Source organism: Scyliorhinus canicula, chromosome 14 (assembly GCF_902713615.1).
Source record: "Scyliorhinus canicula chromosome 14, sScyCan1.1, whole genome shotgun sequence".
NCBI lineage: Eukaryota > Metazoa > Chordata > Chondrichthyes > Carcharhiniformes > Scyliorhinidae > Scyliorhinus > Scyliorhinus canicula.
Window position 1 is genome coordinate 104335542 of NC_052159.1, and position 23077 is coordinate 104358618.

Consider the following 23077-nt stretch of genomic DNA (forward strand, 5'->3'; position numbering starts at 1 on the left):
CATCAGTTCATTCTTCTATTACGCAATCCAACAATACTGGTAACAACGTCATGGATGTACTATGGCATTCAGCATATTTACATCATCAGCAAAGATATGTACTTAGCGGTAGGTATATCGTCAATAAAAAGCGCATTAAGACCCTATTGAAAGGGTTTCCCTGTCAATTACAGTGTAGAAAGGATTCTATTGCCAGATTTATCCTGTCAATTTAATACAGTAGGTCATATTAACAACACTGCCTTGTCAATAAAACAGTTCTGAATCCTATTAATGGTGCTAACCTGTCAATATCATCTGATTCCTTATTTCTCAGCCTCTCCAGTATCTACAGAATGGGATTATAGGGTTACTCTGTGACTATCTGATGCACTGCATATATAGATTTTAACAGAAATATGATACTTTATCTGAGATCTGACTGTTAAATTGTGTGGGTCTCTTGATGTATGTGTATATGAGTATGCTTGTAATAAGTGTTAAATAACATGCATATCAAATAAAAACCCATCTTGGAATCAGCCTGAAGGGAGGTAATGAATAGGGTAACTCTGGCATACACTGATTATCTAAAAAAGTACTGTAACAAAGTGTTTAATTTTTATGGAGGAATGGAGACTAGCAATTGTGTTTTTTTAACAACATCACAATGGTGGCAAACATCATCCATCCAGTATCTGGATCTGATAGAAAACAAATTGGTGTTGGTACGTACGGGCCAAGAGAAAGGGATGTAATTCAAGATTACACACTGGAAGACTAGAATACAAGATGGAAAGAGATGGTAAAAATTGCATCAATGTAATATATTCACAACCTCAGAACGTCCCTAAGCACTTTACAGCCAATTAAATACTTTTCAAGTATTTTGATGCAAGAAACTTGGCAATTTGCACACAGCAAGATTCCAGCAATGAGATAATGAAATGATCAGATAATCTGTTTTAGTGATGTAGGTTGACAGATAAATATTGACCAAGATACTATAGAGAAGTACCTTATTTTTCAGCAAATAGCATCATGAGATCTTTTTGATCCACTTGAGACACCTTAGTTTAAAATCAAATCAGCATCTGAGTATTTGGCAATCCTTCAGTATGGTGTTAGATTATGTGTCCAAGTTTCATGGATTGGGACCAGAGAGCCACATCTTCTAGCACAGAGGCTAGAGCGCTGCCCACTTAGCTGAGACTGAGATTGCAGTACATTTAGAGCCAGGCATCACTACACTACACTGTACTAGGCTGCCAAACCAGTTTGCCTATTACGCAAATACAAGAAAACATTAAATCATAACATTGCCAAAACAAGACTGAATCATATTCAATAAGAACAGATTTTCTGCTTCATCAGTTCTTTATGGTTTTGAGAAAGGTATGCTTTATACAGCACAATAATTGTAAATGCTACATTTCTGAATGAGCCAAATGACTAACTCTTAAACATTAAATACATTTACATGAGAGCAAAAGAAGAAAAAAGTAATCGGTTTCAAATAACTTGCTCAAATGTACAGTTGCTTGCATGTTACAAGAACTGCATTTGCATATATTTCAGTATGCATTTTCATCAGTCTAAAAATGTACACCTCTGATACTAAATTATGTTTAGACACAATGGCCTTGTCAATACTGAAATATATTCACAAGCTCACTGAAATATCAAAATCCCAATCACATTTGCTGTTGGAAAATTATTTCACTAAGATGGCTGCTGTCTGGCACTTTTCATAACCGGGGCAAACTAATTTGCTGGTGTGTGGCGAAATTCATACAGTAATCCTTCCCTATCTGATAATACTCTACTAAAAATTAGAAAGGTGAGCCACATTCAAAAAATAAACCTCCATCTGAAATGAATGACGGAGATGCTTTTGCAGATTCTTCAGTGAGTAAATCAAAATGTGTGGAAGAAAGCAGACAGAGGCATGTAAATGTGGTTTGGAACTGAAGTGGTGCTAGGAAGGATGTGTTGGCTTAAATAATCTTTTCGCTGTTTACACAAGAGGTTCCGTACAAGTATTGAGCAGTCAATTTTACTGCACAAAATAAAAACTAATCAGAAAATGTATTTCTGAGCTGATTTGAATTAATGTTCCGAAATATTCCTCCCCTAAAAAGCACAGAATGACAAGAGATAACTGTGCTGTTCCTTGCAGCTCTCTCTCTGTTTGTGTTTCTCTTTTCCTCTTTGGACCGATATTCTAAGTCTTGGAAAGTGTGACAAACCTATTCTGATGCCTGAAGCTTATTATCTCTGCTTTGATGTAGAAGTTGTATAAATATTTGTTTTATTGGATATTAACCACATTTAGCCAGGTAAAATAAAAACTTCTCTCAAATGCCAGCATTCAAATCTTTCCCCCGGCACTAAACTGCAATGTTGAATCTGATGGAAAACCCAATTTCCTTTCTTATAAGCATTTGAAAGCTCAAACCATGCAGAACAGACATGCCAACTGGCATTAGCTAGGATGCCATAATAAACATTCTGAAATTCACTTGTGGGAGGTTTAAATAAAATTAGCACATATTAACAAAAGGGTCAGAATATTTTAAAACTGTCATAGAGAGGCTGCCTGGTGCAGTGAATTACCACAGTGTATGATCACTACTGTGATCTGGATCTGAATCAATCTAGGGCGATCAAATCAAAGCTATCCCTATCTCAGTTGATTTTAATAGACCAATGCGAAACCAATTTGAGCAGTCAGAATTCACCTCAGGGTGGGAACGGTTAAAAGCTCAAAATTGTCAATGGATATGCATTAAATTGGTAGTCTGACTCGGGAGAAATTAGACAAGTTACATTGCTGCAGTGGGACCAAATCTTCTAAGGTTGAGGTTAAAGTGCATTAGTGAAGCATTATAGGGGCCCTTGTTCTGTATCAAGCTGGGATATGCATGCTCTAGAAGTAATGGTCGAAAAGCAGTTTAATTCCTGAAATAATATCCCTCACCCCGAGAAGCACAAGATTTTCTACTGTTCCCCAAAATGTACAATTTAAACAAAGACACAGTTTTGAAGCCAGAGGTAATGGGAATTCTGTCAGGTGAATACAAAAGTAGTGCAGAGGCAGGAGCAGTGTGAGTTGGGGGTCTCCGTTGGGTATAAAAACAAGGCCGTTAGGATGGCCCTTTTCTGAGCAACAAAGTCGATGGTTTAGTCTATGTTCAATGGAGGAGACATCACTGACCACTCAGATGACTGTAAACTCTCTAAATGTTGTTCAACTGATTGCTGACCCTGGAACAGATGGCCCATCATGAGCATTCCCTGGGGAAAAATTCTCATTGCTGCTGCCTACTCACATCATATTAAAGCAGTGCACTGAACCACTGAAAACATTTGAGTGGCTTCACAAAACACAGCCATGGAGATGGCAGCATCTTGGCACCACTACCTGCTAAATATATTCTGTAGTTAAATATTATGCCTCAGTAAATACATGGTGAATAGTGCCAAGGTCCTTTTAGCCTATTCACCTGCCTTTTTGCCACCCATCTATCAGAAAACACCGATATTGTTAACCCTTCACCAGATCCCTCACAGCTGCACACTGGCATGGCACAAGAGTGTGACTAAAAGAGAGCAAAACAGTAGGGCAGTTAGTGATCAGGAGCACAATATGCGATCTGGGAGTTACAGCTGCAACATGCAGAGCATTTTGCATTTGTGCAGATTTGCTCCCTGACCCTCTACAGTACTCATTGATAATATGGAGAAAATAGCATGGAGAAAATAGTATGCAAGCATACAAATGTGATTGAAAGCATTGTCAGATGCATGGCTCCCAACCCCTCTCCTTTTACAGCTTTATTGCCAGAATGTCATTCAGAATCACTGGTGATGGAGTTGGTCCGATAGCACCAAGGTTCAGTGACCAGGATGTGAGAACGTTGGTAGAAGAGGTAAAGAAGAGAAGGTAAATTATTTTCCCTGCTGGCCAGCACAGCAATCACCAAAAAGGTGATAAGCGCATAGGGTGAATATATAAGATCCTTGGTTCAGTGCCGGAATGGTTTCATGGCTGTTGCATTCTAGCAGATGGGTTTTCTGACACATAGTCACAAAGGTCCAACTAAAGGGTTGCATCTGTATGCTGCAGCTGAGGTGCGAGACCTGTCACATGCCTCAACTGTATCCCTAAGGTTTGTATGTCCAAACTGTTCATGTAGACACACACAGTCAGATGTGAAAAGCACTGTCATATACAGACATATTCAATAGAATTCCCCCTGAGGCATTATATATCGGGCCAACATAAATTCACATTGTCTTTAAGGTCTATGGAGGGCACATAACAACAGAGAGGCAGCCTGGATGGGAGTGGTTCAGCAAAGTTGCAGACAATTTGTTCAATTGGGGAGACAGCCAGCTTGCTGTCCAGATGACTTTCAGTGAATCATCCACAATAGGTGATAAAAGTGGTGTTAAGTGCATTTCGCAACATGGTGGTAATGGTGGAGGTAATGCTGTCAGTTCAGTCAGCATAAGGTGATGTTGGCATGAGAGAGTGTAAGGATGGAGTTGCATCATGAAGGGAGTGTGTGTATGGTTAAAGGCAATGGAGTGCATCAGAGCATGTTTTCACAATGAGAAGGTCCAAACTTAAATCACTCCTTTTGTATGTCTCACACAAGTCTGAACTCTGTTCCCTCACACTCCTCCTGCCTCTCCAATCCTTGGGCCGTCATCAGAAGGAGAAAGCGATGTCTGAGAAGGAAGTAGCACACCATACTAGCTCACACTCCACCAACTCAGATACCAGCACACCGGACAGATGTCACGCACGTATAGAGTCGATGCCACAGGAGAAACAGCACCGCACCAGAGTGCAGGAGGGGGTGTCACAAGTCAGAAACATATGTGTACACTCAGCCATGGAGGAGGGAGGAAAACCACAATGATGCTCCAGTGGATAGGAACATGGAGCCTCAGGTGTCACCATTTGAGGCGCAATATTTGGACAACCAGATGCAGATACGTGGAATTCTTGTGGAATTCCCTGAGGCAATGCGAGCTCACGCGCAGCGAGTGGTGATGCTCATGGCGATAATGAGCTTCACATTGTCCCAGAGGCTCAACTGCATGAGCTCCAACCATGAGAGATTGACTAATCTCATGGAAAAACACATTTAGCAGCACCTGGACTGGATGCAAGAGCAGTGTTTCAGCCAGGAAAGGATGCAGGCCTCGCTCAGCAGCCTGGATCAGTTCTAACATAGTATGAGCACTGACATTGATGAAATATATGGCGAGACAGCGGCAAACCCTGAACAGAACAGTCACACTGTTGGCACAGAAGTTGCTGGGATGGATGACTGCTGTACACCTGCAGCCAGCCTCATCAACCCCAACAGAGGCCAACCTAGGGCAGAGGATGTAACTGAAGAGCCTGACGGTAAGATGAGCTTCTCAGCGCCCTCATCTCCCTCCACCTCTTCAGCCCTCATCTGCTCCACAAGTACCAGTGACCACGGCTGCCTATGCAGAGACATTTAGGCCATGGAGAACTTCAATGGATGCCTGCATGAGGCAGGTCACCAATGCTTCTCAATTCCATAATAAACAAGGGGCAGGATTTTCCATGCCTCCCACCATGTTTCACTGCGGCAGAGGCGGCCCGCCATTGACTGGCGGGGCGGATCTTCTGGTCCCACTGCTGTTAACGGGATTTCTGTTTTACTCAGCCCCAGCCACCAGGAAACCCATGGCAGTTACCAGAGACACTGAAGGTAGCAGTGTGAGATCCATCTCACATTGACGTAATCAGGAACATGGGTATGGCCATACTTTGGTTTCTTCTTTCTCCGGTCTTTCACTTAAGGTAGCAGCAAACAAAAGGTCAAAGACTGAGATGCTCCTTGCATCATTAATTTTCCACTTAGGCTTCCCTTAAAGGGAATGTCAATGGTCAGACTCAATGATCGGATGGAGCTCATCAGGTGCATCTCACACGAGTGAGACATCCGCACATTAGTGTTTCACCAAGTCGATGACTTTCCAGCGGCAGTTGATGTTTGTTTCGCCCGTAACTTGCTGATCTTCCAGTGCAAAGAATTGTCCTCGACCAAGTGTTGCAGACTGACACATTTCAAGGTTCAGGACTCCGTGCTGAGGGACGCACTCAAGCTTGGGGCAGCTGCCGCCAAGGCGCAATGGGGAAAGGCCACTGTGTAAGGTCTTCCAAAAAATGTACACCAAGGGGTGGGTAACAGTGTAAAACCCCTCGGTATGGGTCATTAACACTCCAATGTATAAAAGAAACATGACAATGTAAATATTTAAGAAAGAATTGTAACGTAAAGAGGGATATGTGTGTAATGTCATCCCAATCGAATGGAAGAATGTCAAGGGAATGTGTAACTTTGATGGAAATGTAGTCAAGACAATTCGAAGTGTTCTGTAATGTTTATTATAGATTTTATGAATTAAGTATATTTTTTTGGGAAAAAAAATCCGCACACTAGTGTTACACAGTGATCCGAGTGCATATAACTCAAATCGGGATGCCATGTAAGTTGAAGGGAAGATAGCTTGTCCGCTATCCCCAATACTTTGGGTGCTTTTACATTCCATGTGACATAGGCAGAGCCAGGATTTATGGGATGATTGCATATGTTGTCCACGACTGAGACTGGACCATGCGGGTAAATGAATGATGACAAGGCAATTCAAAGAGCTGGTTTAGCATAGTTGTAGCTGCAGCCTTCACAATTGGCATTATCCACATATAGATTGGCAAATACAAACAAATCAACTGGTATTAGGTGTGAAGTCATAATTCCTACTGGCAATCTCCACATTGTGGACTTGGTTTGAGTAAGCACAAGGTGGCAGCTCTGGCACCTCATTGACAGCCATTGGCGATAAGGTGAAGGGTCCAGGTTGTGAAGGATGTCTCACGATGTTTGTTTACAATGTATTGAAGTCAATGACTATGAAGGTGATGGTTTCTTCCTTACTTATGTAATTGAGTCAAACTCATTGATGTTGCTTTTCTCTCGTATCGGCTATGTCCCTGAGTAACTGTGGATTCACTGTAAAAGATTCATTATGAAGAAGTTACTCACCAGGTAAGTGGTAGATGTAAGGAACCTGTGTGAATCTGTTGGAGACTGGGATACATTTGCCAATGAGTGCTGCCCACACAGAATCAGTCCTGACTACGTGGTCTTGCCTCTCAGCTGCACTTCCACTGCCGATCCCCTCATCCTCCTATGTATCATATTCCTGAGAATGGGCAAGGTCTTCCTCCTCTTCATCAGCATCCTTTTTCTCAGATGTTGGAGCTCTGGCCGTGGCATTTTTCTCTTCAAGTTGCAGGTTCTCCGCTTTGCAACATTGTGCATCACACTACTACAATTCTGGATACCCTTTGGGGGGAGATACTGCAGAGCTCCACCTGCGTGGTCAAGGCACTGGAAGTACAATTTGTGAATGTCAATAGCCTTCTCTATTCTACTCCATGTGACCACATAGCTGCTGTTGTATTTACCTTTGGATGCAGTTTGGGCCACCGAAAGAGTCATTCGCTACCCCCTTAACTCTTGCCCCCCCAGAATCCAACCACAGATCTGTCTATGTGGATGAAAAAGATGATGGAATTTGAAATTTCTCTGCATGATGGAGTCATGTCAGCTACCTGGAAACCCTGCACATACTTGAAGCAAAACCTCACTGTGGTCACAAACTGTCTGAACATTGAATGAGTGGAAGGGTGAGTGGAAGGGTTGACAATGGTGTCTAATTACTATATTGGAGCCGTTGATCACCCCCTGCACCTGAGCGAAGCCTGCTAATTATGCAAATGTAATGGGAGGGTTTCGCCATCAGCTGACTCCGGAATTGAGAAGCGCAATTGGGCGGCAAATCGGTTGTGACACCGAAATCGTGGCAGGCACGGGTTTCACGACAAATCGCAATTCTCTGGTGCCTCGACAGCGGCATCAGTGTGTTCTCTGCCTCCACTAGGACGAATTCCCGACTGCGTGGTTCACTAGTGCTTTTAAAAATTGTAAAATAGGCAGTGTGGCTGCTGAGGGGGAGAGAGGGGTACGGAAAGTGTCCAACATCGTCATAGTTTGCTGACAGTTGTGCTGCTGGCCGGGGAGCTTCTTCCAGGGCCAGAGGAAGTAGCGGGGGATGACCAGGAGGTGGGCTGTGGGATCTGATTCGATGGGCATGAGTATCATTGCCGCAACCTGCAAGGCAGCCATGCAACTGTGCATGCCGCTGACTGCCCACTGTGAACGTAAGGCAAAGGTCTTATGGGTTCCCCCCCCACCCCCAGAGTACCCCAAAGGTACCCTCTGACCCCAGCCGACCCATCAGCGGGGTGGACACGCTCCAACGCAACGGGTTGGCTAGGATACGTGTGTGTGGAAATAAAGTGCTAATATGTGGCTGCAGCTTGTCAGCCTCCCGCGTGTCAATGATGGACCCGTGGCGCTAGTATTGCTGTCGTCAAAGTCCATGGGCTGGATTCTCCCCTACCCGGCGTGACGGAGGGTCCCGGCAAAGGGGAGTGGCGCCAACCACTCAGGGGTCGGGCCTCCCCAAAGGTGGGGAATTCTCCCCACCTTTGGGGGCCAGCCCCGCGCCGGAGCGGTTGGCACCAGAAGACTGGCGCAAAAAACCGGAGCCCCTGGCAGCGGGGCTGGCCGAAAGGCTTCACCAGTCGGCGCATGCGTGATGTGGGTTTCTCTTCTGCTTCTGCCATGGCGGAGGCCGTGGCGGCCGCGGAAGAGAAACAGTGCACCCAGGGCACTGGGCCGGAGTCTGAGTGGGGGGCCCCGATCGCGGGCCTGGCCACCGTGGGGGCACCCCCGGGGTTCGATCCCCCCCCCCCCCCCGCCCCCCCCGCCACTGATCCCGCCGTTACAGAGGTGGTTCAAACCTTGGCGGCGGGAGAGGCCTCCCAGCGGCGGGACTTCGGCCAATGCGGGCCGGAGAATCACCGCAGGGGCCTCGCTGATCGGGGTGGCGAGATTCCCGCCACCGCCACTTCCCGGGTGGCGGAGAATCTCTGCCACGGCGGGATTTTAGGCGGCCCCAGGCGATTCTCCGACCCTGCTGGGGGTCGGAGAATTTCGCCCCATGAATCCTGCCTCGGCATCAACACTTAGCATCAGGAACGGAGAATCCCACCCAATGACTCTGTTTCTGAGGCACCAAATCAATGGATAAATTTTTTTTTTTTTTCTTTTTTTTTATAAATTTAGATTACCCAATTATTTTTTCCAATTAAGGGGCAATTTAGCGTGGCCAATCCACCTACTCTGCACATTTTTGGGTTGTGGGGGCGAAACCCACGCAGACACGGGGAGAATGTGCAAACTCCACACGGACAGTGACCCAGAGCCGGGATCGAACCTGGGACCTCAGCGCCGTGAGGCGGTTGTGCTAACCACTAGGCCACCGTGCTGCCCTATCAATGGATAAATTAATACGAAAGCAAACTACTGCGGATGCTGGAATTTGAAACAAAAGCAGAAAATACTGGACAATCTCAACAGGTCTCACAGCATCTGTGGAGAGAGAAGGGATCTAACATTTTGAGTCCGGATGATTCTTGTCAAAGCTTTGCTTTGTCAAAGCAACAAAATTAAAATACTTGTGTACATGGGCAAACAGCGCATCCATTCAGGCTTTGATGCAGCTGTATGTGGCAGACTGAGAGAATCCAGATACGTTTCCTGCTGAGCACTGGAAAGAGTCTGGTGCATAAAAATTGAGAGTCACAGTGATATTTACAGTCACTGTCAGGGCACGTGGATCAACAGACTGGTTGAAGATTTTGCTGTACCATGTTACACATGTCAGTGACAAGTTCCCGGCTTAACGTCACCTTCAACATTTTTTTCTGAGGTATGAGGTCGAAAGTCAGTACACCCTTCTCACAGGATAAAACCTGGTCGTCGTTCCTCTCCTCCTCCAAGATGCACACAGTGCTGCATCTACATTGTGCCCTGGTGTTCTCCCTCTGGTCCTATTCACTTTCCTCTACGGCACCATTGTGTAAAGGCACTATAACCCTGTTGTTTCTTCGGGAGCGCTCTCTCCTTCCTGCAACCTGGATGTACGAGTCAGTAGAAGGAAAAGATTTTGCCCTGCCAAGTGCAGGTTACACTCCCCGATTTCCATGGGTTAAAGCAAGACAGTTGCAAATTACTGTTTTGCTACTTCTGTGCCTTTTGCAGCAACTTTTCTACATTTACCAGAGGTAAATCTCCCTCTCTGAAAGCATCTCTCCAAAGTTCAGACCTGCACCTAACTGGTCTGCATTGGATGTGTCATATTTCCCACTCCCAGCTGACAAAAAGCAGACCTGAATGAAGGCAGCAGTAGTTTTATATTGATAGATGTCTTCTTGAAACATGCATGTCCAAATCTTGATCAGCCCCTCCCCCCCGGCATGAAAATGCTGGGGGCTTGGTTTGGGGATGGGATTACATGTTTAAGGTAGTGGATGGGGTGCCAATTCAGTGGACTGCTTTATCCTGGGGGATTGTCGAGCTTCTTGAATGTGTTGGAACTGCACTCATCCAGGCAAGAGTAGAATGGATGGTAGACAGGTTTGGGAAGTCAGGAGTTGAGTTACTCACTGCAGAATTCCCAATCTCTGACCTACACTTGTAGCCACAGTATTGATATGGCTAGTATAGTTAAGATCCTGGCCAATGTTAACCTCCAGAATTTTGATGTTGGGGGATTCAGTGCTGTTGAATGTCATGGGGAGATGGTTAGATTCTCTCTTGTTGAAGTTGGTCAATCTCTAACATTTGTCTGGTGCAAATTTCACTTGACATTTACCATCCCAAGTCTGAATGTTGTCCAGGTCTTGCAGCATATGGACACAGACTGCTTCAGCATCTAAGGTGCAAATCATTGTGCAATCATCAGCGATCATCCCTACTTCTGAACTTATGGTAAAGAGACAATCATTGATAAAGCAGCTGAAGATGTTTGAGCCGAGGACACTACCCTGAGGAATTCCTGCAGCGATATCCTGGAGCTGAAATATTGGTTTCCAGAAAGAACAACCATATTCCTTTGCACTAGCTCGGGCTCCAACCAGTGGAAGGTTTTCCCCTGATTCCCACTGACTTCATTTTCGAGAGAACTCTTTGATGCCACACTCAGGCAAAAGAGGGCAGTCACCCTCACAGTTTTACTCCTTTGTTCATATTTGTGCCAAGGCTAACGAGATCTGCTGCTGAGTGACCCTGGTTGAATCAAACTAAACAACAATTAGCAGTCTGTTGCTGTATAAGTGCTGTTCGATAGCATTGTTGAAAACAGTGACAAGTTGATTGAACTTCGTAGATATTTTGTGTTATCCTACCAAACTAGTCCACATACTAAGACCATGAACGTTTGCTCCTGAAACAAGAAAAATTTAAATTCCAACTGAAATCAAGGAACTGTCAGGTTAGTGTGTCAAGCATGTGTATGTAACTTCACTTCTCAGTACACCTATTTGTGAAAGGACACCATGGTTTTCAATGAGATGAAGTCAGTCAGTAAGTTGAAATGCAACAACTAGTATTTACTTAGCACCATTAATGCAGTTAAAAAAAGTTCCAAGACACTTCACAAAAACGTAATTGGACAAAAATTGGCACCAAATCAAAGAAGCCGACATTCAGACAGCAGAGAGAGGTTTTAAGAAATTCCTCAAAGGAGGTGAGAGGAGCAGAGAGATAGGGAGGGAATTCCACGCCTCCTGACTTAGACCATTGGAGGCAAGCCCAGCAACAGTGGGCGTACAAAGTCAAAAATGCACAAGACAACATCCAGGGCTAGAAAATATTACATGTGGGGTCTAACTTCATTATATGTGGCATGTGAATTTTAGCTGGCAAATTCTAGTTATATGTAGACCATACCTGGCTGCAAACTGCACTATGCCTGTTAGAACAGAGCTCTGAACATGAACAGGCATTTCAGCTTCTTTTTTTTTTAAATTTAGAGTACCCAATTCATTTTTTACAATTATGGGGCAATTTAGCGTGGCCAATCCGCCTAGCTTGCACATTTTTGGGTTGTGGGGGCGAAACCCACGCAAATACGGACAGCGACCCAGAGCCGGGATCGAACCTGGGACCTCTGTGCCGTGAGGCTGCAGTGCTAACCCACTACGCCACCGTGCTGCCTTTTCAGCTTCTCAAACCTCCTCCGCAGTTCAGTTGATCATGGCTGATCCGAACCTAACTCCATTTACCTGTTTTTGTTCCAAATCCCTTGATACCCTTATCTAATAGAAATCAATCACCCTCAGCCTTGAAAGCTCCAACTGATCCAGTATCCACAGCCTTTTTGGGGTGAGAGTTTCTGATTTTTCCCACTCTGCATGTAAATATTCTTCCTGATTCACACTACAGGAAATAGATTCGCTGTTGTTACCAGATCAAATTCTCATTGTGTTAATACTAGACAGTAATAGATGTGCAGCTGAGGGGAGAATCAGATGGGGGTCATGGCCATTGAGAATCTTGGCGGAGATGGGGATTGGAAGATGGGGGGCACGGTATTGGAATGTCTCCCTGAGGCTCATGACATTGTGGGGGGGAGAATCTCACATGCCCTTGTGAGATGTCTCAACCTCACTTGGGAGAGGGGCGCACACTCTTGAGGGGGTCCGTGGGCGGCTCATCATACTGCCACTGGCTGAAAGATCACACCACGGCTGGGGAGAGGGCTGGCACTGTCCAGGGTGGGTTCTAACTTCTTGGTGTGGGAGAAAGGTGAGGTGCGGGGGGGTTTCTCACTGACTGCAGAGGAGGTCGTATGCTATTTTGGAATGAGGGTGATATCACAATCTTGGAGGGATTTCATCTCAAGGGGGACATTTCACATTTCCTGGGGCCATGGAGGTCTCCTGCTGAGTGAGGACTGGAACACATCACGCTGACTGGGGGATAGGGTTCCTCACTGACAGGGATCTTTCACTAATGGACGTCTCATACTGATGTGGGGATTCCATCTTGATTGGGAAATCTCTCATTTGGGGGAGTCTCACACTTACAGGGGGAGGGAGAGGGGTTCTCACATTTAACAGGGAGTTGCTCACTTATAGGGATCTGACACTGACTCGATAGTATATTTCATACTCACTGGGGATGTCACTCTGACTGGCAGGTTTGTCATTGATTAGAGGGCTGTACACTAAATGTGAGGGCGGAGTTCTCCATTTGAGAGACTAAGTGCTAACGCCGGGACTGAATCGCAAGTGTTCTACGGCCCCGAAAGTGACGCCAGCCCCGGAGCAATTCAGGACATGTTACTGGGCTAGCACCGGCGCCACATGGAACCAGTGCAATTCCAATGCATTGCAGCGAGTGTTACGATGGGGTCAGGATCGGCACTGGAGAGCCTGACAAGCAGGAGCTGCATATAAGCACTCCACTCCCTACACACACTCATCCAGCCAAGAAGATCGCATTGGTTGAACTGGTGCACGCCTATGCCATCAATGTGTTGACTAGGGCAAGAGGGTATCTAGGGGGGTTGGCCTGGGGAGGCACCCATATAACCTGTGGCATTAAGTTCACGATGGGCCGTCAATGGCGTGAGCCTTGCAATAGTGGTGCATGCCCGCCCACTCCGAACCCACAGGCCACCTCCGGGCGCACCCTGTTACTCCCCCCAGCCCTGGCAGAAGACCCCCGACCAGAGGCACAACTGTCAGCGTACTATAGCAATGTTGAACACTGTTCGTACCCCGTCTCTCTCCCTCAGCAACCACAGCACCCAGTTCCTGATTTTCAATGCCACAAGTGAACCTCTCCATCAGTAATTCCACCTGGCGGAGGCAGCGCATTGCGGGCTGCCTGGAGAATGCTGGGCTCCGGCCTGTTACTTATATGCCAACGGCTTTATACTGTACAATTTGCATACAGCATGGAATGCATTCACACCACTGTCGAGGCACTGGAGCATGGCATTCCGTTGAGAGCCAGTCGCTGACATCAATTTTCAGCCGACGCGTGATTCTCCACCCAATCGCGTTTCATGATTCTGCCGTCAATGAACAGTGAATCCTGACCGAGATCTCACTCTGATTGGGGACTCACAATGACTGGGATATTTCCTACTAACTGGGGGTCTCACATGGACAACATGATCTCATACTCGTGAGGGGGGGGAGGTTCTCATAGTGACTCTAAGATCACTGATTGATGGGAGGTTTCAAGTTGAGTAAACGTGTCTCACTGACTGGGGTGGGTCTCCCATTGTGAGGTCTCAAACTGACTTTGAGTCAGTGTCTCAACCTGACTTGAGGAGGCCTTATTCTGAATTGATAGTGCCTTATACTGACTTGGGAGTAGATCACTGAGAGGAGGTCTCATACTGACTGTGGCAGTTCGCAGTGACTTGAGTGAAAGCAATTGACAGTGAGGACAGGGTTTCACACTGCTTCACTCTACTGCACTGGGATTAGATTTCTGAATTAACATGACCACATTTGATTTTTGCACAAAGAAAATGCTATGTGTCAATGCCTACATGGCAATATAACTGCACTCTTCAGCTAATTATGGAATCCTATGTAAAGATTAGTTGAAAGCAATTGAATCCTTTTGATTAATTATTATTTTAATATTGATGTTTATGGGGCGTCAAAAATCATCATGGCACAGATGTTACATGGCAATGTTACATTATACATAATTGTACGGTGAGAGGATTTGCAGTCTATATTCAAATCACATGATTTTAATATCTGCAAATTGAATAATGTAAAAAGGCACAAATTCTTCCCGGCTGGGTCACTGTCTGTGTGGAGTCTGCACGTCCTCCCCGTGTGTGCGTGGGTTTCCTCCGGGTGCTCCGGTTTCCTCCCACAGTCCAAAGATGTGCAGGTTAGGTGGATTGGCCATGCTAAATTGCCCGTAGTGTAAGGTTAATGGGGGGATTGTTGGGTTACGGGTATACGGGTTATGTGGGTTTAAGTGGGGTGATCATTGCTCGGCACAACATCGAGGGCCGAAGGGCCTGTTCTGTGCTGTACTGTTCTATGTTCTATTGCAATTTGCTATCAAAAATAGTAAATGCACCACAAATAAATGCTACTTTGCTCACAACAGTATTTAACAGTTTTCAAGTACTGAAGTTTTATTTGAAACTTAAATATAACTTTCTGTACCTCACCTATAATATTTTACACTGTAATATGAAAGGCTTGGCAAACAACTGCTGTACTTGATTTATCTGATTTTCTCGGCATCCATTTTTGATACGCATGACTTTTATTGTATTAATGGTGTTCTCCTGCCCATGTGTGCAGTTTTGTCAATTACACACCTTCCACAAGAGGAAAGTAACAGTTTTACCCTCAGCTTGTTTTTTGACGAAGGAGATCATGTGCCCATGCTTTCCTTATCTGGTGCTACGTTGAACTGAATTTGTCTATAACAGAAGATCTGTGTGTATGCTCATTAAATCTTGTAGAAGTTACAAAAATATATCATTAGGTCATTCTGCTGCCTCCATAACCAAACCAATATTGAAAATAGTCCAATGAATCCTGACAAGAGTCCCATGGCAGTTACCCGTGGGTATATTGAATATACTGCAGAAACATGATGTTGATTTGGCAGAATTGTACTTTGTACAACCATGGGCTTATGGGGAAGCAATGAAAAGAAATAAGAATTTTATAAATGTGGATGGAAGTCACTTTTCATCATTTTAAATTGCAACAACCAGCTACTGACAATGCAACAGTCCCACGAGCTGCCATATTTACTAACTGTCTGTAACCTCAGTCATTAATTGTAAACTCAAATGCTTGTGGCAATATTCACCATCTATTTGAATGAATATGTGGTTTTTAAGTAATGATTATTTGTAAAACAGTCACTGTATTTATTAACTTCTTTAATTAGCTGATTCTTCTGCATATCTCGTCATTTTCTCATTGCTACTTGTGGGACTCTGGTTCTGTGGAAATTGGCTGCTGCTTCCCCTCCATTCCAAATGGGACTACTTTTCAAAAAGACTTTACTGGCTCTAAAGTGCTTTGATACATCCTGAGGGGAGTGCACACTATATAAATGCAAGATATGCCTATATATAATGCCACTTTCATTCCTCATCTTATTATTGAAAAGGTTTTATGCATCAAGCCAGAAATAACAAATTAATTTTAATCGGGAGACATAGGCAGGATTCTCCCAGCCCTGGGTGGGCCAGAGAATCCCCGTGACTGGGCCACGCCGCCCTGACGCCGGCACGCGATTTTCCGCAGAGCGGAGAATCGGCACCATTGGCGCTGCGGCGGTCGCTCTACGCTGCCGGCCCGCCGATTCTCCGGCCGGATGGCCGTGGAAAAAAAACGAGTCCCGCCGGCGCCGTCTACACCTGCCCGCAGCCGGCGGGACCTCTGGTACAATGGTCGGGTGGCGGCCTGTGGGAGGGAGGTACCCTCCGATGCGGCCTGGCCCGCAATCGGGGCCCACCGATCGGCAGGCCGGCCTCTCTGTCCCCCGGGCTCTTTTCCTACGCGCCGGCCCCTGTACTCCTGCGCCATGTTGCATCGGGGCTGGCGCGATGAAGGAGGCCACCGCACATGCGCGCGTTGGCACCACTGTGTGAACCACTCCAGCGCCGTACTGGCCCCCTGTAGGGGCCAGAATTACTCCTGGCAGCAGCCCGTTCACCCCGTCGTAAAATGAGAGAACCCTGCCCATAAACTTTTTAAAACATTCCAATTCAATTACAACGGTAGGTGAAAGTATAAGTTCAATGTATCATCAAGGTCCCACAAGTGAATCCAAAAGCTATTAACTTAAATGTGAATTTATTCATGCAATAATGATTTGTGCTACTAGCAACTCTTATCTTTTAAATATTGCAGAGTGGCTGGAATAACTTGTTGGCATGTGGTAGTAATAGGGTATTTCATGACTATTTTCTCCGTGCACCTGGAGAAAAATATCAGAGACTTACTGTGCAACAATAAACAAGACATTTTGAGATTACATTGGAAACTTGATCCATTAACTATTAACATCAATGGCTTATTCTTACTTCCAATAATTCATATTGCATCAAATAGAAATATTTCAACAGATTAAAGTAGCATCAGATTTAATCAGTTTGTATTTCCAAAAAGACATTTGCCCTCAAGAACCACATTTCCATGCCTGTATCTTTCATCTTTAATAAAAAAAAATCTATTTGTAGCCATATTTCTATTGTCAGTTGACAAATGCAACCTCTTTGAAATTAATTTAACCAAGCTATCAGTAAATAGGGACAACAAAGCCACTGGATTGTTGCAAAACCCCAACTATTTAAGGAAGGAAAGCAGTTGCGCCTATCCGACCTGGCATGAATGTGACTCCAGTTCTAAACCAATAAGACTGACTCTTAACTGTCTTTTAAAATGGCATAATGTATTAGTACCACCACCCTACCAGGGCAAATTACACGGGCAACACCCCCTTGTTAGTAATATCCTGTCCCAAGGAGTAACAATAAAAAAGTGCTTTTAAATGTTACGTCCTACAGGTAGCTATTGAAATTTCTCTCCCCACATGAACTAGATACATTAATAAATCACTAACAAAAATATTTAATATATATGCATGTGCTTATTGTCACAAAAATATGCCATGATAAATATCGGAACACGGATTATTAAGGTTGCTCTCATTTATTTGTCGTACTTTCAGTTAACAATGCCGTAAACATTTCCTTCAACCAGTTAGATACATCTTGAATCAATGTTTTTTTCTATAAATATTTATAAATGAATAAAATAAAATTAATCAAAATGCAATAAAACATCAAAAATGTCACATCATTTATATAAATATTTTCCCCATATTTAAAATTGTCTTTTTTCTTCCCTTGCCAATTGTGAATATTATTTTGTGATAATTGAAAATATTTCCTCACCAGTGACAATGGTTTAATTGTTTTAAAGGCAAATTTGTGTGTTGCAAATAAAACCTCTTCCTGTAGTAGAAGCAAATATCACCTCTTTAAATGTGAATAAAGTTAACTCCATTAAGAATGGACAAAATTTTAGTAAGTACTTTTACAATATGTACATCTATCATTATGTATTGTTACCTTGCACTCTATCAATGAAACCATGACGTCTTCTGTCGATCTATAAACTGTTACATCTACAGATACATTTCCTCTGAAAATCAATGTGATTCAAAGCCAGACAATAAATCCAAAGTCTGTTCAATTTCAAACTGGCTTGTGGAAATGTGTTTTTTTTTAAGCATCAATAAAACAGACATAACTGGTTGTATTCAGAAAACACGGAAACAATATAAAATGGTTTTACAGGGTAAAATGCCATATTTTGGCGAAGATTTTCTGGGGATCTTCTGATCCCTAGCCCAATACTCAAGGATCCCAATTTATGCTCTGTACAATACGACTTTAGTCATAAATCTCTATGCAGATCAATAACGTAGTCAATACACTTCACGCGAGGGAACAAGTTATATTATAGAAATATTGACTTATCATAGATATTAAGTGCCCAACTCTTAAAGACGCATGGCACAATTTGTCAATAACTTTCTGAAAGCAACAGGTCCCACCCAATGAAATCATTAATGACACGATGGTGTATGTATGTGTGTGTGTATTTTACCTGAATCAGTGACATTCTTGTTGACGTTACGTCGGTCGGATTTGAACCCTGTCCGGAGAAAGTGTGACAGACCACATGGCCCTGGGGGACGGTCAGGTTGTTGGAGGTGGGCTTCAGGTACATGACTTCTGACCTGGGGGAGCTCAGCGGCAGGCGCGTCTGGTAATCGAAATAAACGGGAGAAGAGGCCAGGGAGGGACTGCTCACCACGTTCATGACATCTCTCTCCTCCACTTCACTCTGGACCAACATGATGTCGTTCTTGTTGATCTTCTTCTTCTTGCTGCTCTTGCCCAGGTGGGGGTGCGAGTACTCGGCGATCCTGCAGTTGTAGGTCCTGATCTCCTTATTTTCCCTCCTGCATTTGACGGCGATGGTGACCATGGAGGTCAGCAGGATGACCGAGATGGAGCTGAGGGTGACGATGAGGGGCAGCGACATGTCCCAGTGCCGCTGCTCCTGGTTGACCCGGTGCTCGTCCTTGGGGGCTACCCCCAGGTAGGCCACGATGACCAGGCGGGCCACGGCCGACAGGGACGGCTTGCCGTGGTCGGACACCCTGACCACCAGCTCGGCGCTGGGGGACACATCCTCCCAGAAAGGCTGGGCCGTGCGGATCTCGCCGCTGCTCGGGTCCATGTCGAAGAGGTGCTGCTCATTGCCCTCGGCGATCTCGTAGGAGAGGCGGCCGCTGTCGCCGTAGTCGCTGTCCACGGCCCGCACGGTGGCCACGATGTAGCCCAGGCCGGCGTTCCGGGGCACGTGGATCTCGGCCGTGTCGTTCTGCAGCACCGGCAGCACTATGACGGGCGCGTTGTCGTTCACGTCCAGCACGGTGACCCTGACCGTGGAGTTACTCTCCAGGTGGGGGGTGCCCGAGTCCTTGGCCAACACTTTGAACTCGAAGGACTTAGTCTGCTCGTAGTTGAAGGAGCGCAGCGCGTAGATGGCGCCGTTGGACGGGTTGACCGACACGTAGGTGTAAATGGAGACGTCGCCCACCCGGGACGGCAGGATGGAGTAGGACACGGTGCCGTTCTGGCCCAGGTCGGGGTCGTGGGCCAGCACCGAGCCCAGGTACTCGCCCGGGATGTTGTTCTCGGGCACCTGTAGCACGTACACCGGCTTGGTGAAGCGCGGCGGGTTGTCGTTCTCGTCCGCCACCTTCACCGTGAACGAGCGGGTGGCGTTGAGGGGCGGTGAGCCGTTGTCGCGGGCCACGATGGTCAGGTTGTACTCGTCGCTCAGCTCGCGGTCCAGGGGCCGCTCGGTCAGCACCGTGTAGTAGTTGTCGTAGTTTTCCTCCAGTTTGAAGGGCACGTTGCCCAGGACCCGGCACTGCAGCTGGCCGTTGCGGCCGAAATCGCGGTCGGTGACTTTGACCAGGGCGATGACGGTGCCGGGCGGCGCGGCCTCGCTGATGGAGCCTTGGTGAACCGACACGAAGGTGACGGCGGGAGCGTTGTCGTTCACGTCGATGACTCGCACCGAGACTTTGCAGTGAGCGGGAATGGAGTTGGGCCCCAAGTCCTTCGCCTGGACGTCGATGTCGTAAATGCTGCTCTCCTCGTAGTCGATTTTGGCGCGCAGTCTGATGGCTCCCGAGTGCGGCTCGATGGCGAAGAGCTGGCGGATCCTCTCCGTCACGTAGGGGCTGAAGGAGTAAACCACCTCGCCGTTGGTGCCCTCGTCCGGGTCCGTGGCGTTCACGTCGATCAGGAAGGTGCCGGGCGCCGTGCTCTCGCTGATCTCCACCGTCAGGCTGGCCTCCTCGAAGGACGGGCTGTTGTCGTTGGTGTCCACCACCTCCAGCTTCACCTGCACCGAGCTCGACTTGGGCGGCTCGCCGCCGTCCAGCGCCGTCACCAGCAGCACGTGGCGGGCCTGCTCCTCGCGGTCCAGCGGCCTCTGAATGATCAGCTCCGGGAACTTGGTGCCGTCGCCCCGGGACCTCACCTCCAGGCCGAAGAGCCGGTTCGGGCTGCTCAGCTCGTAGGTCTGCAGGCCGAACTGGCCGGTGTCGGGGTCGTGCGCGCTCGTCAGGGGGATGCGCGTCCCCGGCGCCGCGTTCTCTGGGATCTCGACCTCGATCTGCTCGGTGGAGAAACTTGGCGCATTGTCGTTAATGTCAAGGATCTCCACTTTGATCATGCACAGCTCCTTGTCGTTGGCGAACACCTCCAGCGAGACGACACACTTGGCAGCCCTTTTGCACACCGTCTCCCGGTCGATGCGCTGCTTGGTGTACAGTAAGCCGCTCTCCCGGTCCACGTCCAACAAATGTGGAGCGGAATTTTCCAAAACCCGAAAGTTAGCCTTCCTCTGCTCGGGACTGGTGGCCAAGCGAGCATCTTTCGCAATGTTCCCGATCACGGTCCCGGGTCCCTGCTCCTCCAGGATGGTGTATTTCAAATTCTTCAAGGTCAGAGCTCCAGTCCAGAGTAAGAGAAAAATCACAATGTGCAGGTACATTCCCAAAAACTTGCTCTTTTCTTTCCTCTTCCTTGTTATTTTTTTGGCATGCGTCTGGGTTGTTAAACCTGTTGATTTACAGCTCGGAAAACAGACGAGCCTGCAGCAGTGTGTGAGCATCGATGCACCTTACAGTCATCATTTCAAATCGTGATTGAGTTTGACGACAGGAGTCTCTCTCGTCACCATCTTGCATTATAAATCCTTAATATGGGGGGGGGGGGGGGGGGGGGTTGGAATTAGCAATCGTGCCGAAAGCCTGTTCTCCCCCTTTCCCTTTAACCACCCCCAAAAGATCTGGTTGCACGGGTCGCTGCACTACATGCGATATCTGTCTTTTCCACCACCCCAAATGAAATCCAAGCTTTGCAAAATGCGGCGCAAGCGATGTTCCAGTTTCAAGGCTTGCGATGTGTTCCTTCCAATTTCACGAGATGCAGCTGCCGAGAATTTTGCATGCTGCACACACACACACACACTCACATCGACTGGATGAATATCTATGTGTGTGTGCGCGCCTATCTTCACTCAAAATAAGCGGCGGCAGCTGCTTTCTGTGACTCGGACCGCAAGAGAGAGAGAAAAGGGGGGAAATAAACGACTCTTATTTTTTTCTTTTCTTCCCCGCAGTCGAAAAGCCTTCGCCTGGCACCCCGAGGAAAGTCTCCCCTCCAACGATCCGAGAGGCAGCACGCCAAACCTTCAGTGACACTCAGTGAAGGCAAACAGGATCAAATCTCTGCCCTCTCTCTCTCTCTCTCTTTCCCTCTCGCGATCTGCGGCAGCCCCCAAAGCTCTCGGTGACACACACACGTTACTTCTTTTCCCTGTTGATCCTCTCCACTTCTGATGAGCAACAGTCTTGGGTCCAGCCTGTGCGGCAGGAGCGCAGGACGTGGTTAACATTCAGAGATGTTGCACTCTGCTTTTGGTGTGTGTGTCTCTCTCTCTCTCTCTGCTCGTTCTGTGTGGCTCGCACTCCCCCTCGGTTCGGTGTCCTTTTTGGACATGAACCTCTCACCGACACGCTCCAGGTCTCTCTCTGCCTTCCCCTCCTGCAAGCTTCGTTAAAACATATAGGGGCTGCACAGAAACCCAAGCCTCTCCGGCCAATGGAGTGCCCGCGTCCTCTGGCACCGCCCAATCCAAGCAACCGTCCTCGGCCAATGGAGCGGCCAACTCTGGCGTCGGAGGCGAGGGGTTGGCGGTGGGGAGTCGGAACCGATAAAGGTGGGGGTGTGGGGAAGGGGGCTGGTGGGGGGGAGGTCTCCGACTGGGAGCGAGCATTGCAAAGCGCGACCCCGAGTGCTCGCTCTCGGCCCGCGGGCACGTGCTTTTTCAATTTACACCCTGCAAATCTTTTATGAATGAATCCGGCTCCAGTTGCGCGAAATGGGCTCCAAAAAGAGAAGTGCCTTTCAGAAGCTTTATTTGATCTCTTTTTTTAAATGAAAGCAGAACATCGATGACCAAAAAAAAGTACTTTGGAGGATGACAACGCAGCGGTTGAGGAACGACACCAGAATTGGCTGAAGAAATGAATCTGAACTCACAACAGCGTTTAGTGTACGTCAGTGCTGACGACTGGGGGGGGGGGGGGGGACTAGATACAGGTTAGGATGAAAAATTGTGATCCCCGCCTTTCCCCCCCCCCCCCCCCCCCCACAAAATGATCGGCATTGGGAAGAAAATTGCCACAATGTATTCACTTTACAATATCCTGATGGGAGGGGATGATGCAAACAGGTAGAAGAGGATGTGATGGTACTGGCGAAAGTAAATGTCTCATCTGTTAGCGGTCCGTGCTGTTGGCGCTCAACACAGTTTCAGAGGGGCTGTGAGTTATGCAGCACAGATTTCTTCATTGTGATCAAAGACAGAAGTTTGCATTCCCTGTCGTTGTGCGGGGGGGGGGGGGGGGGGGGCGGTGAAATTGCAGCTTAGCTGGTGGGAGTGTCAATATCGGGGAGCCGA

The 23077-nt window shown here is 46.9% G+C and overlaps 1 protein-coding gene across 4 annotated transcripts in view; it reads right to left on the reverse strand.

Moving 5' to 3' along the window:
- Window positions 1–22327, reverse strand: part of pcdh17 (protocadherin 17) — a 188039-nt gene extending 165712 nt beyond the window's left edge. For 2 of the 4 annotated variants that reach the window (XM_038817903.1, XM_038817902.1), the window contains exon 1: window positions 18632–22327. In XM_038817903.1, the coding sequence (XP_038673831.1) occupies window positions 18632–21223 (2592 nt within the window). In that variant the 5' untranslated portion in view covers window positions 21224–22327. The remainder of the gene's footprint in view (window positions 1–18631) is intronic. The other 2 variants (XM_038817901.1, XM_038817900.1) reach the window with 2 other exon arrangements.
- Window positions 22328–23077: the final 750 nt, after the last annotated feature.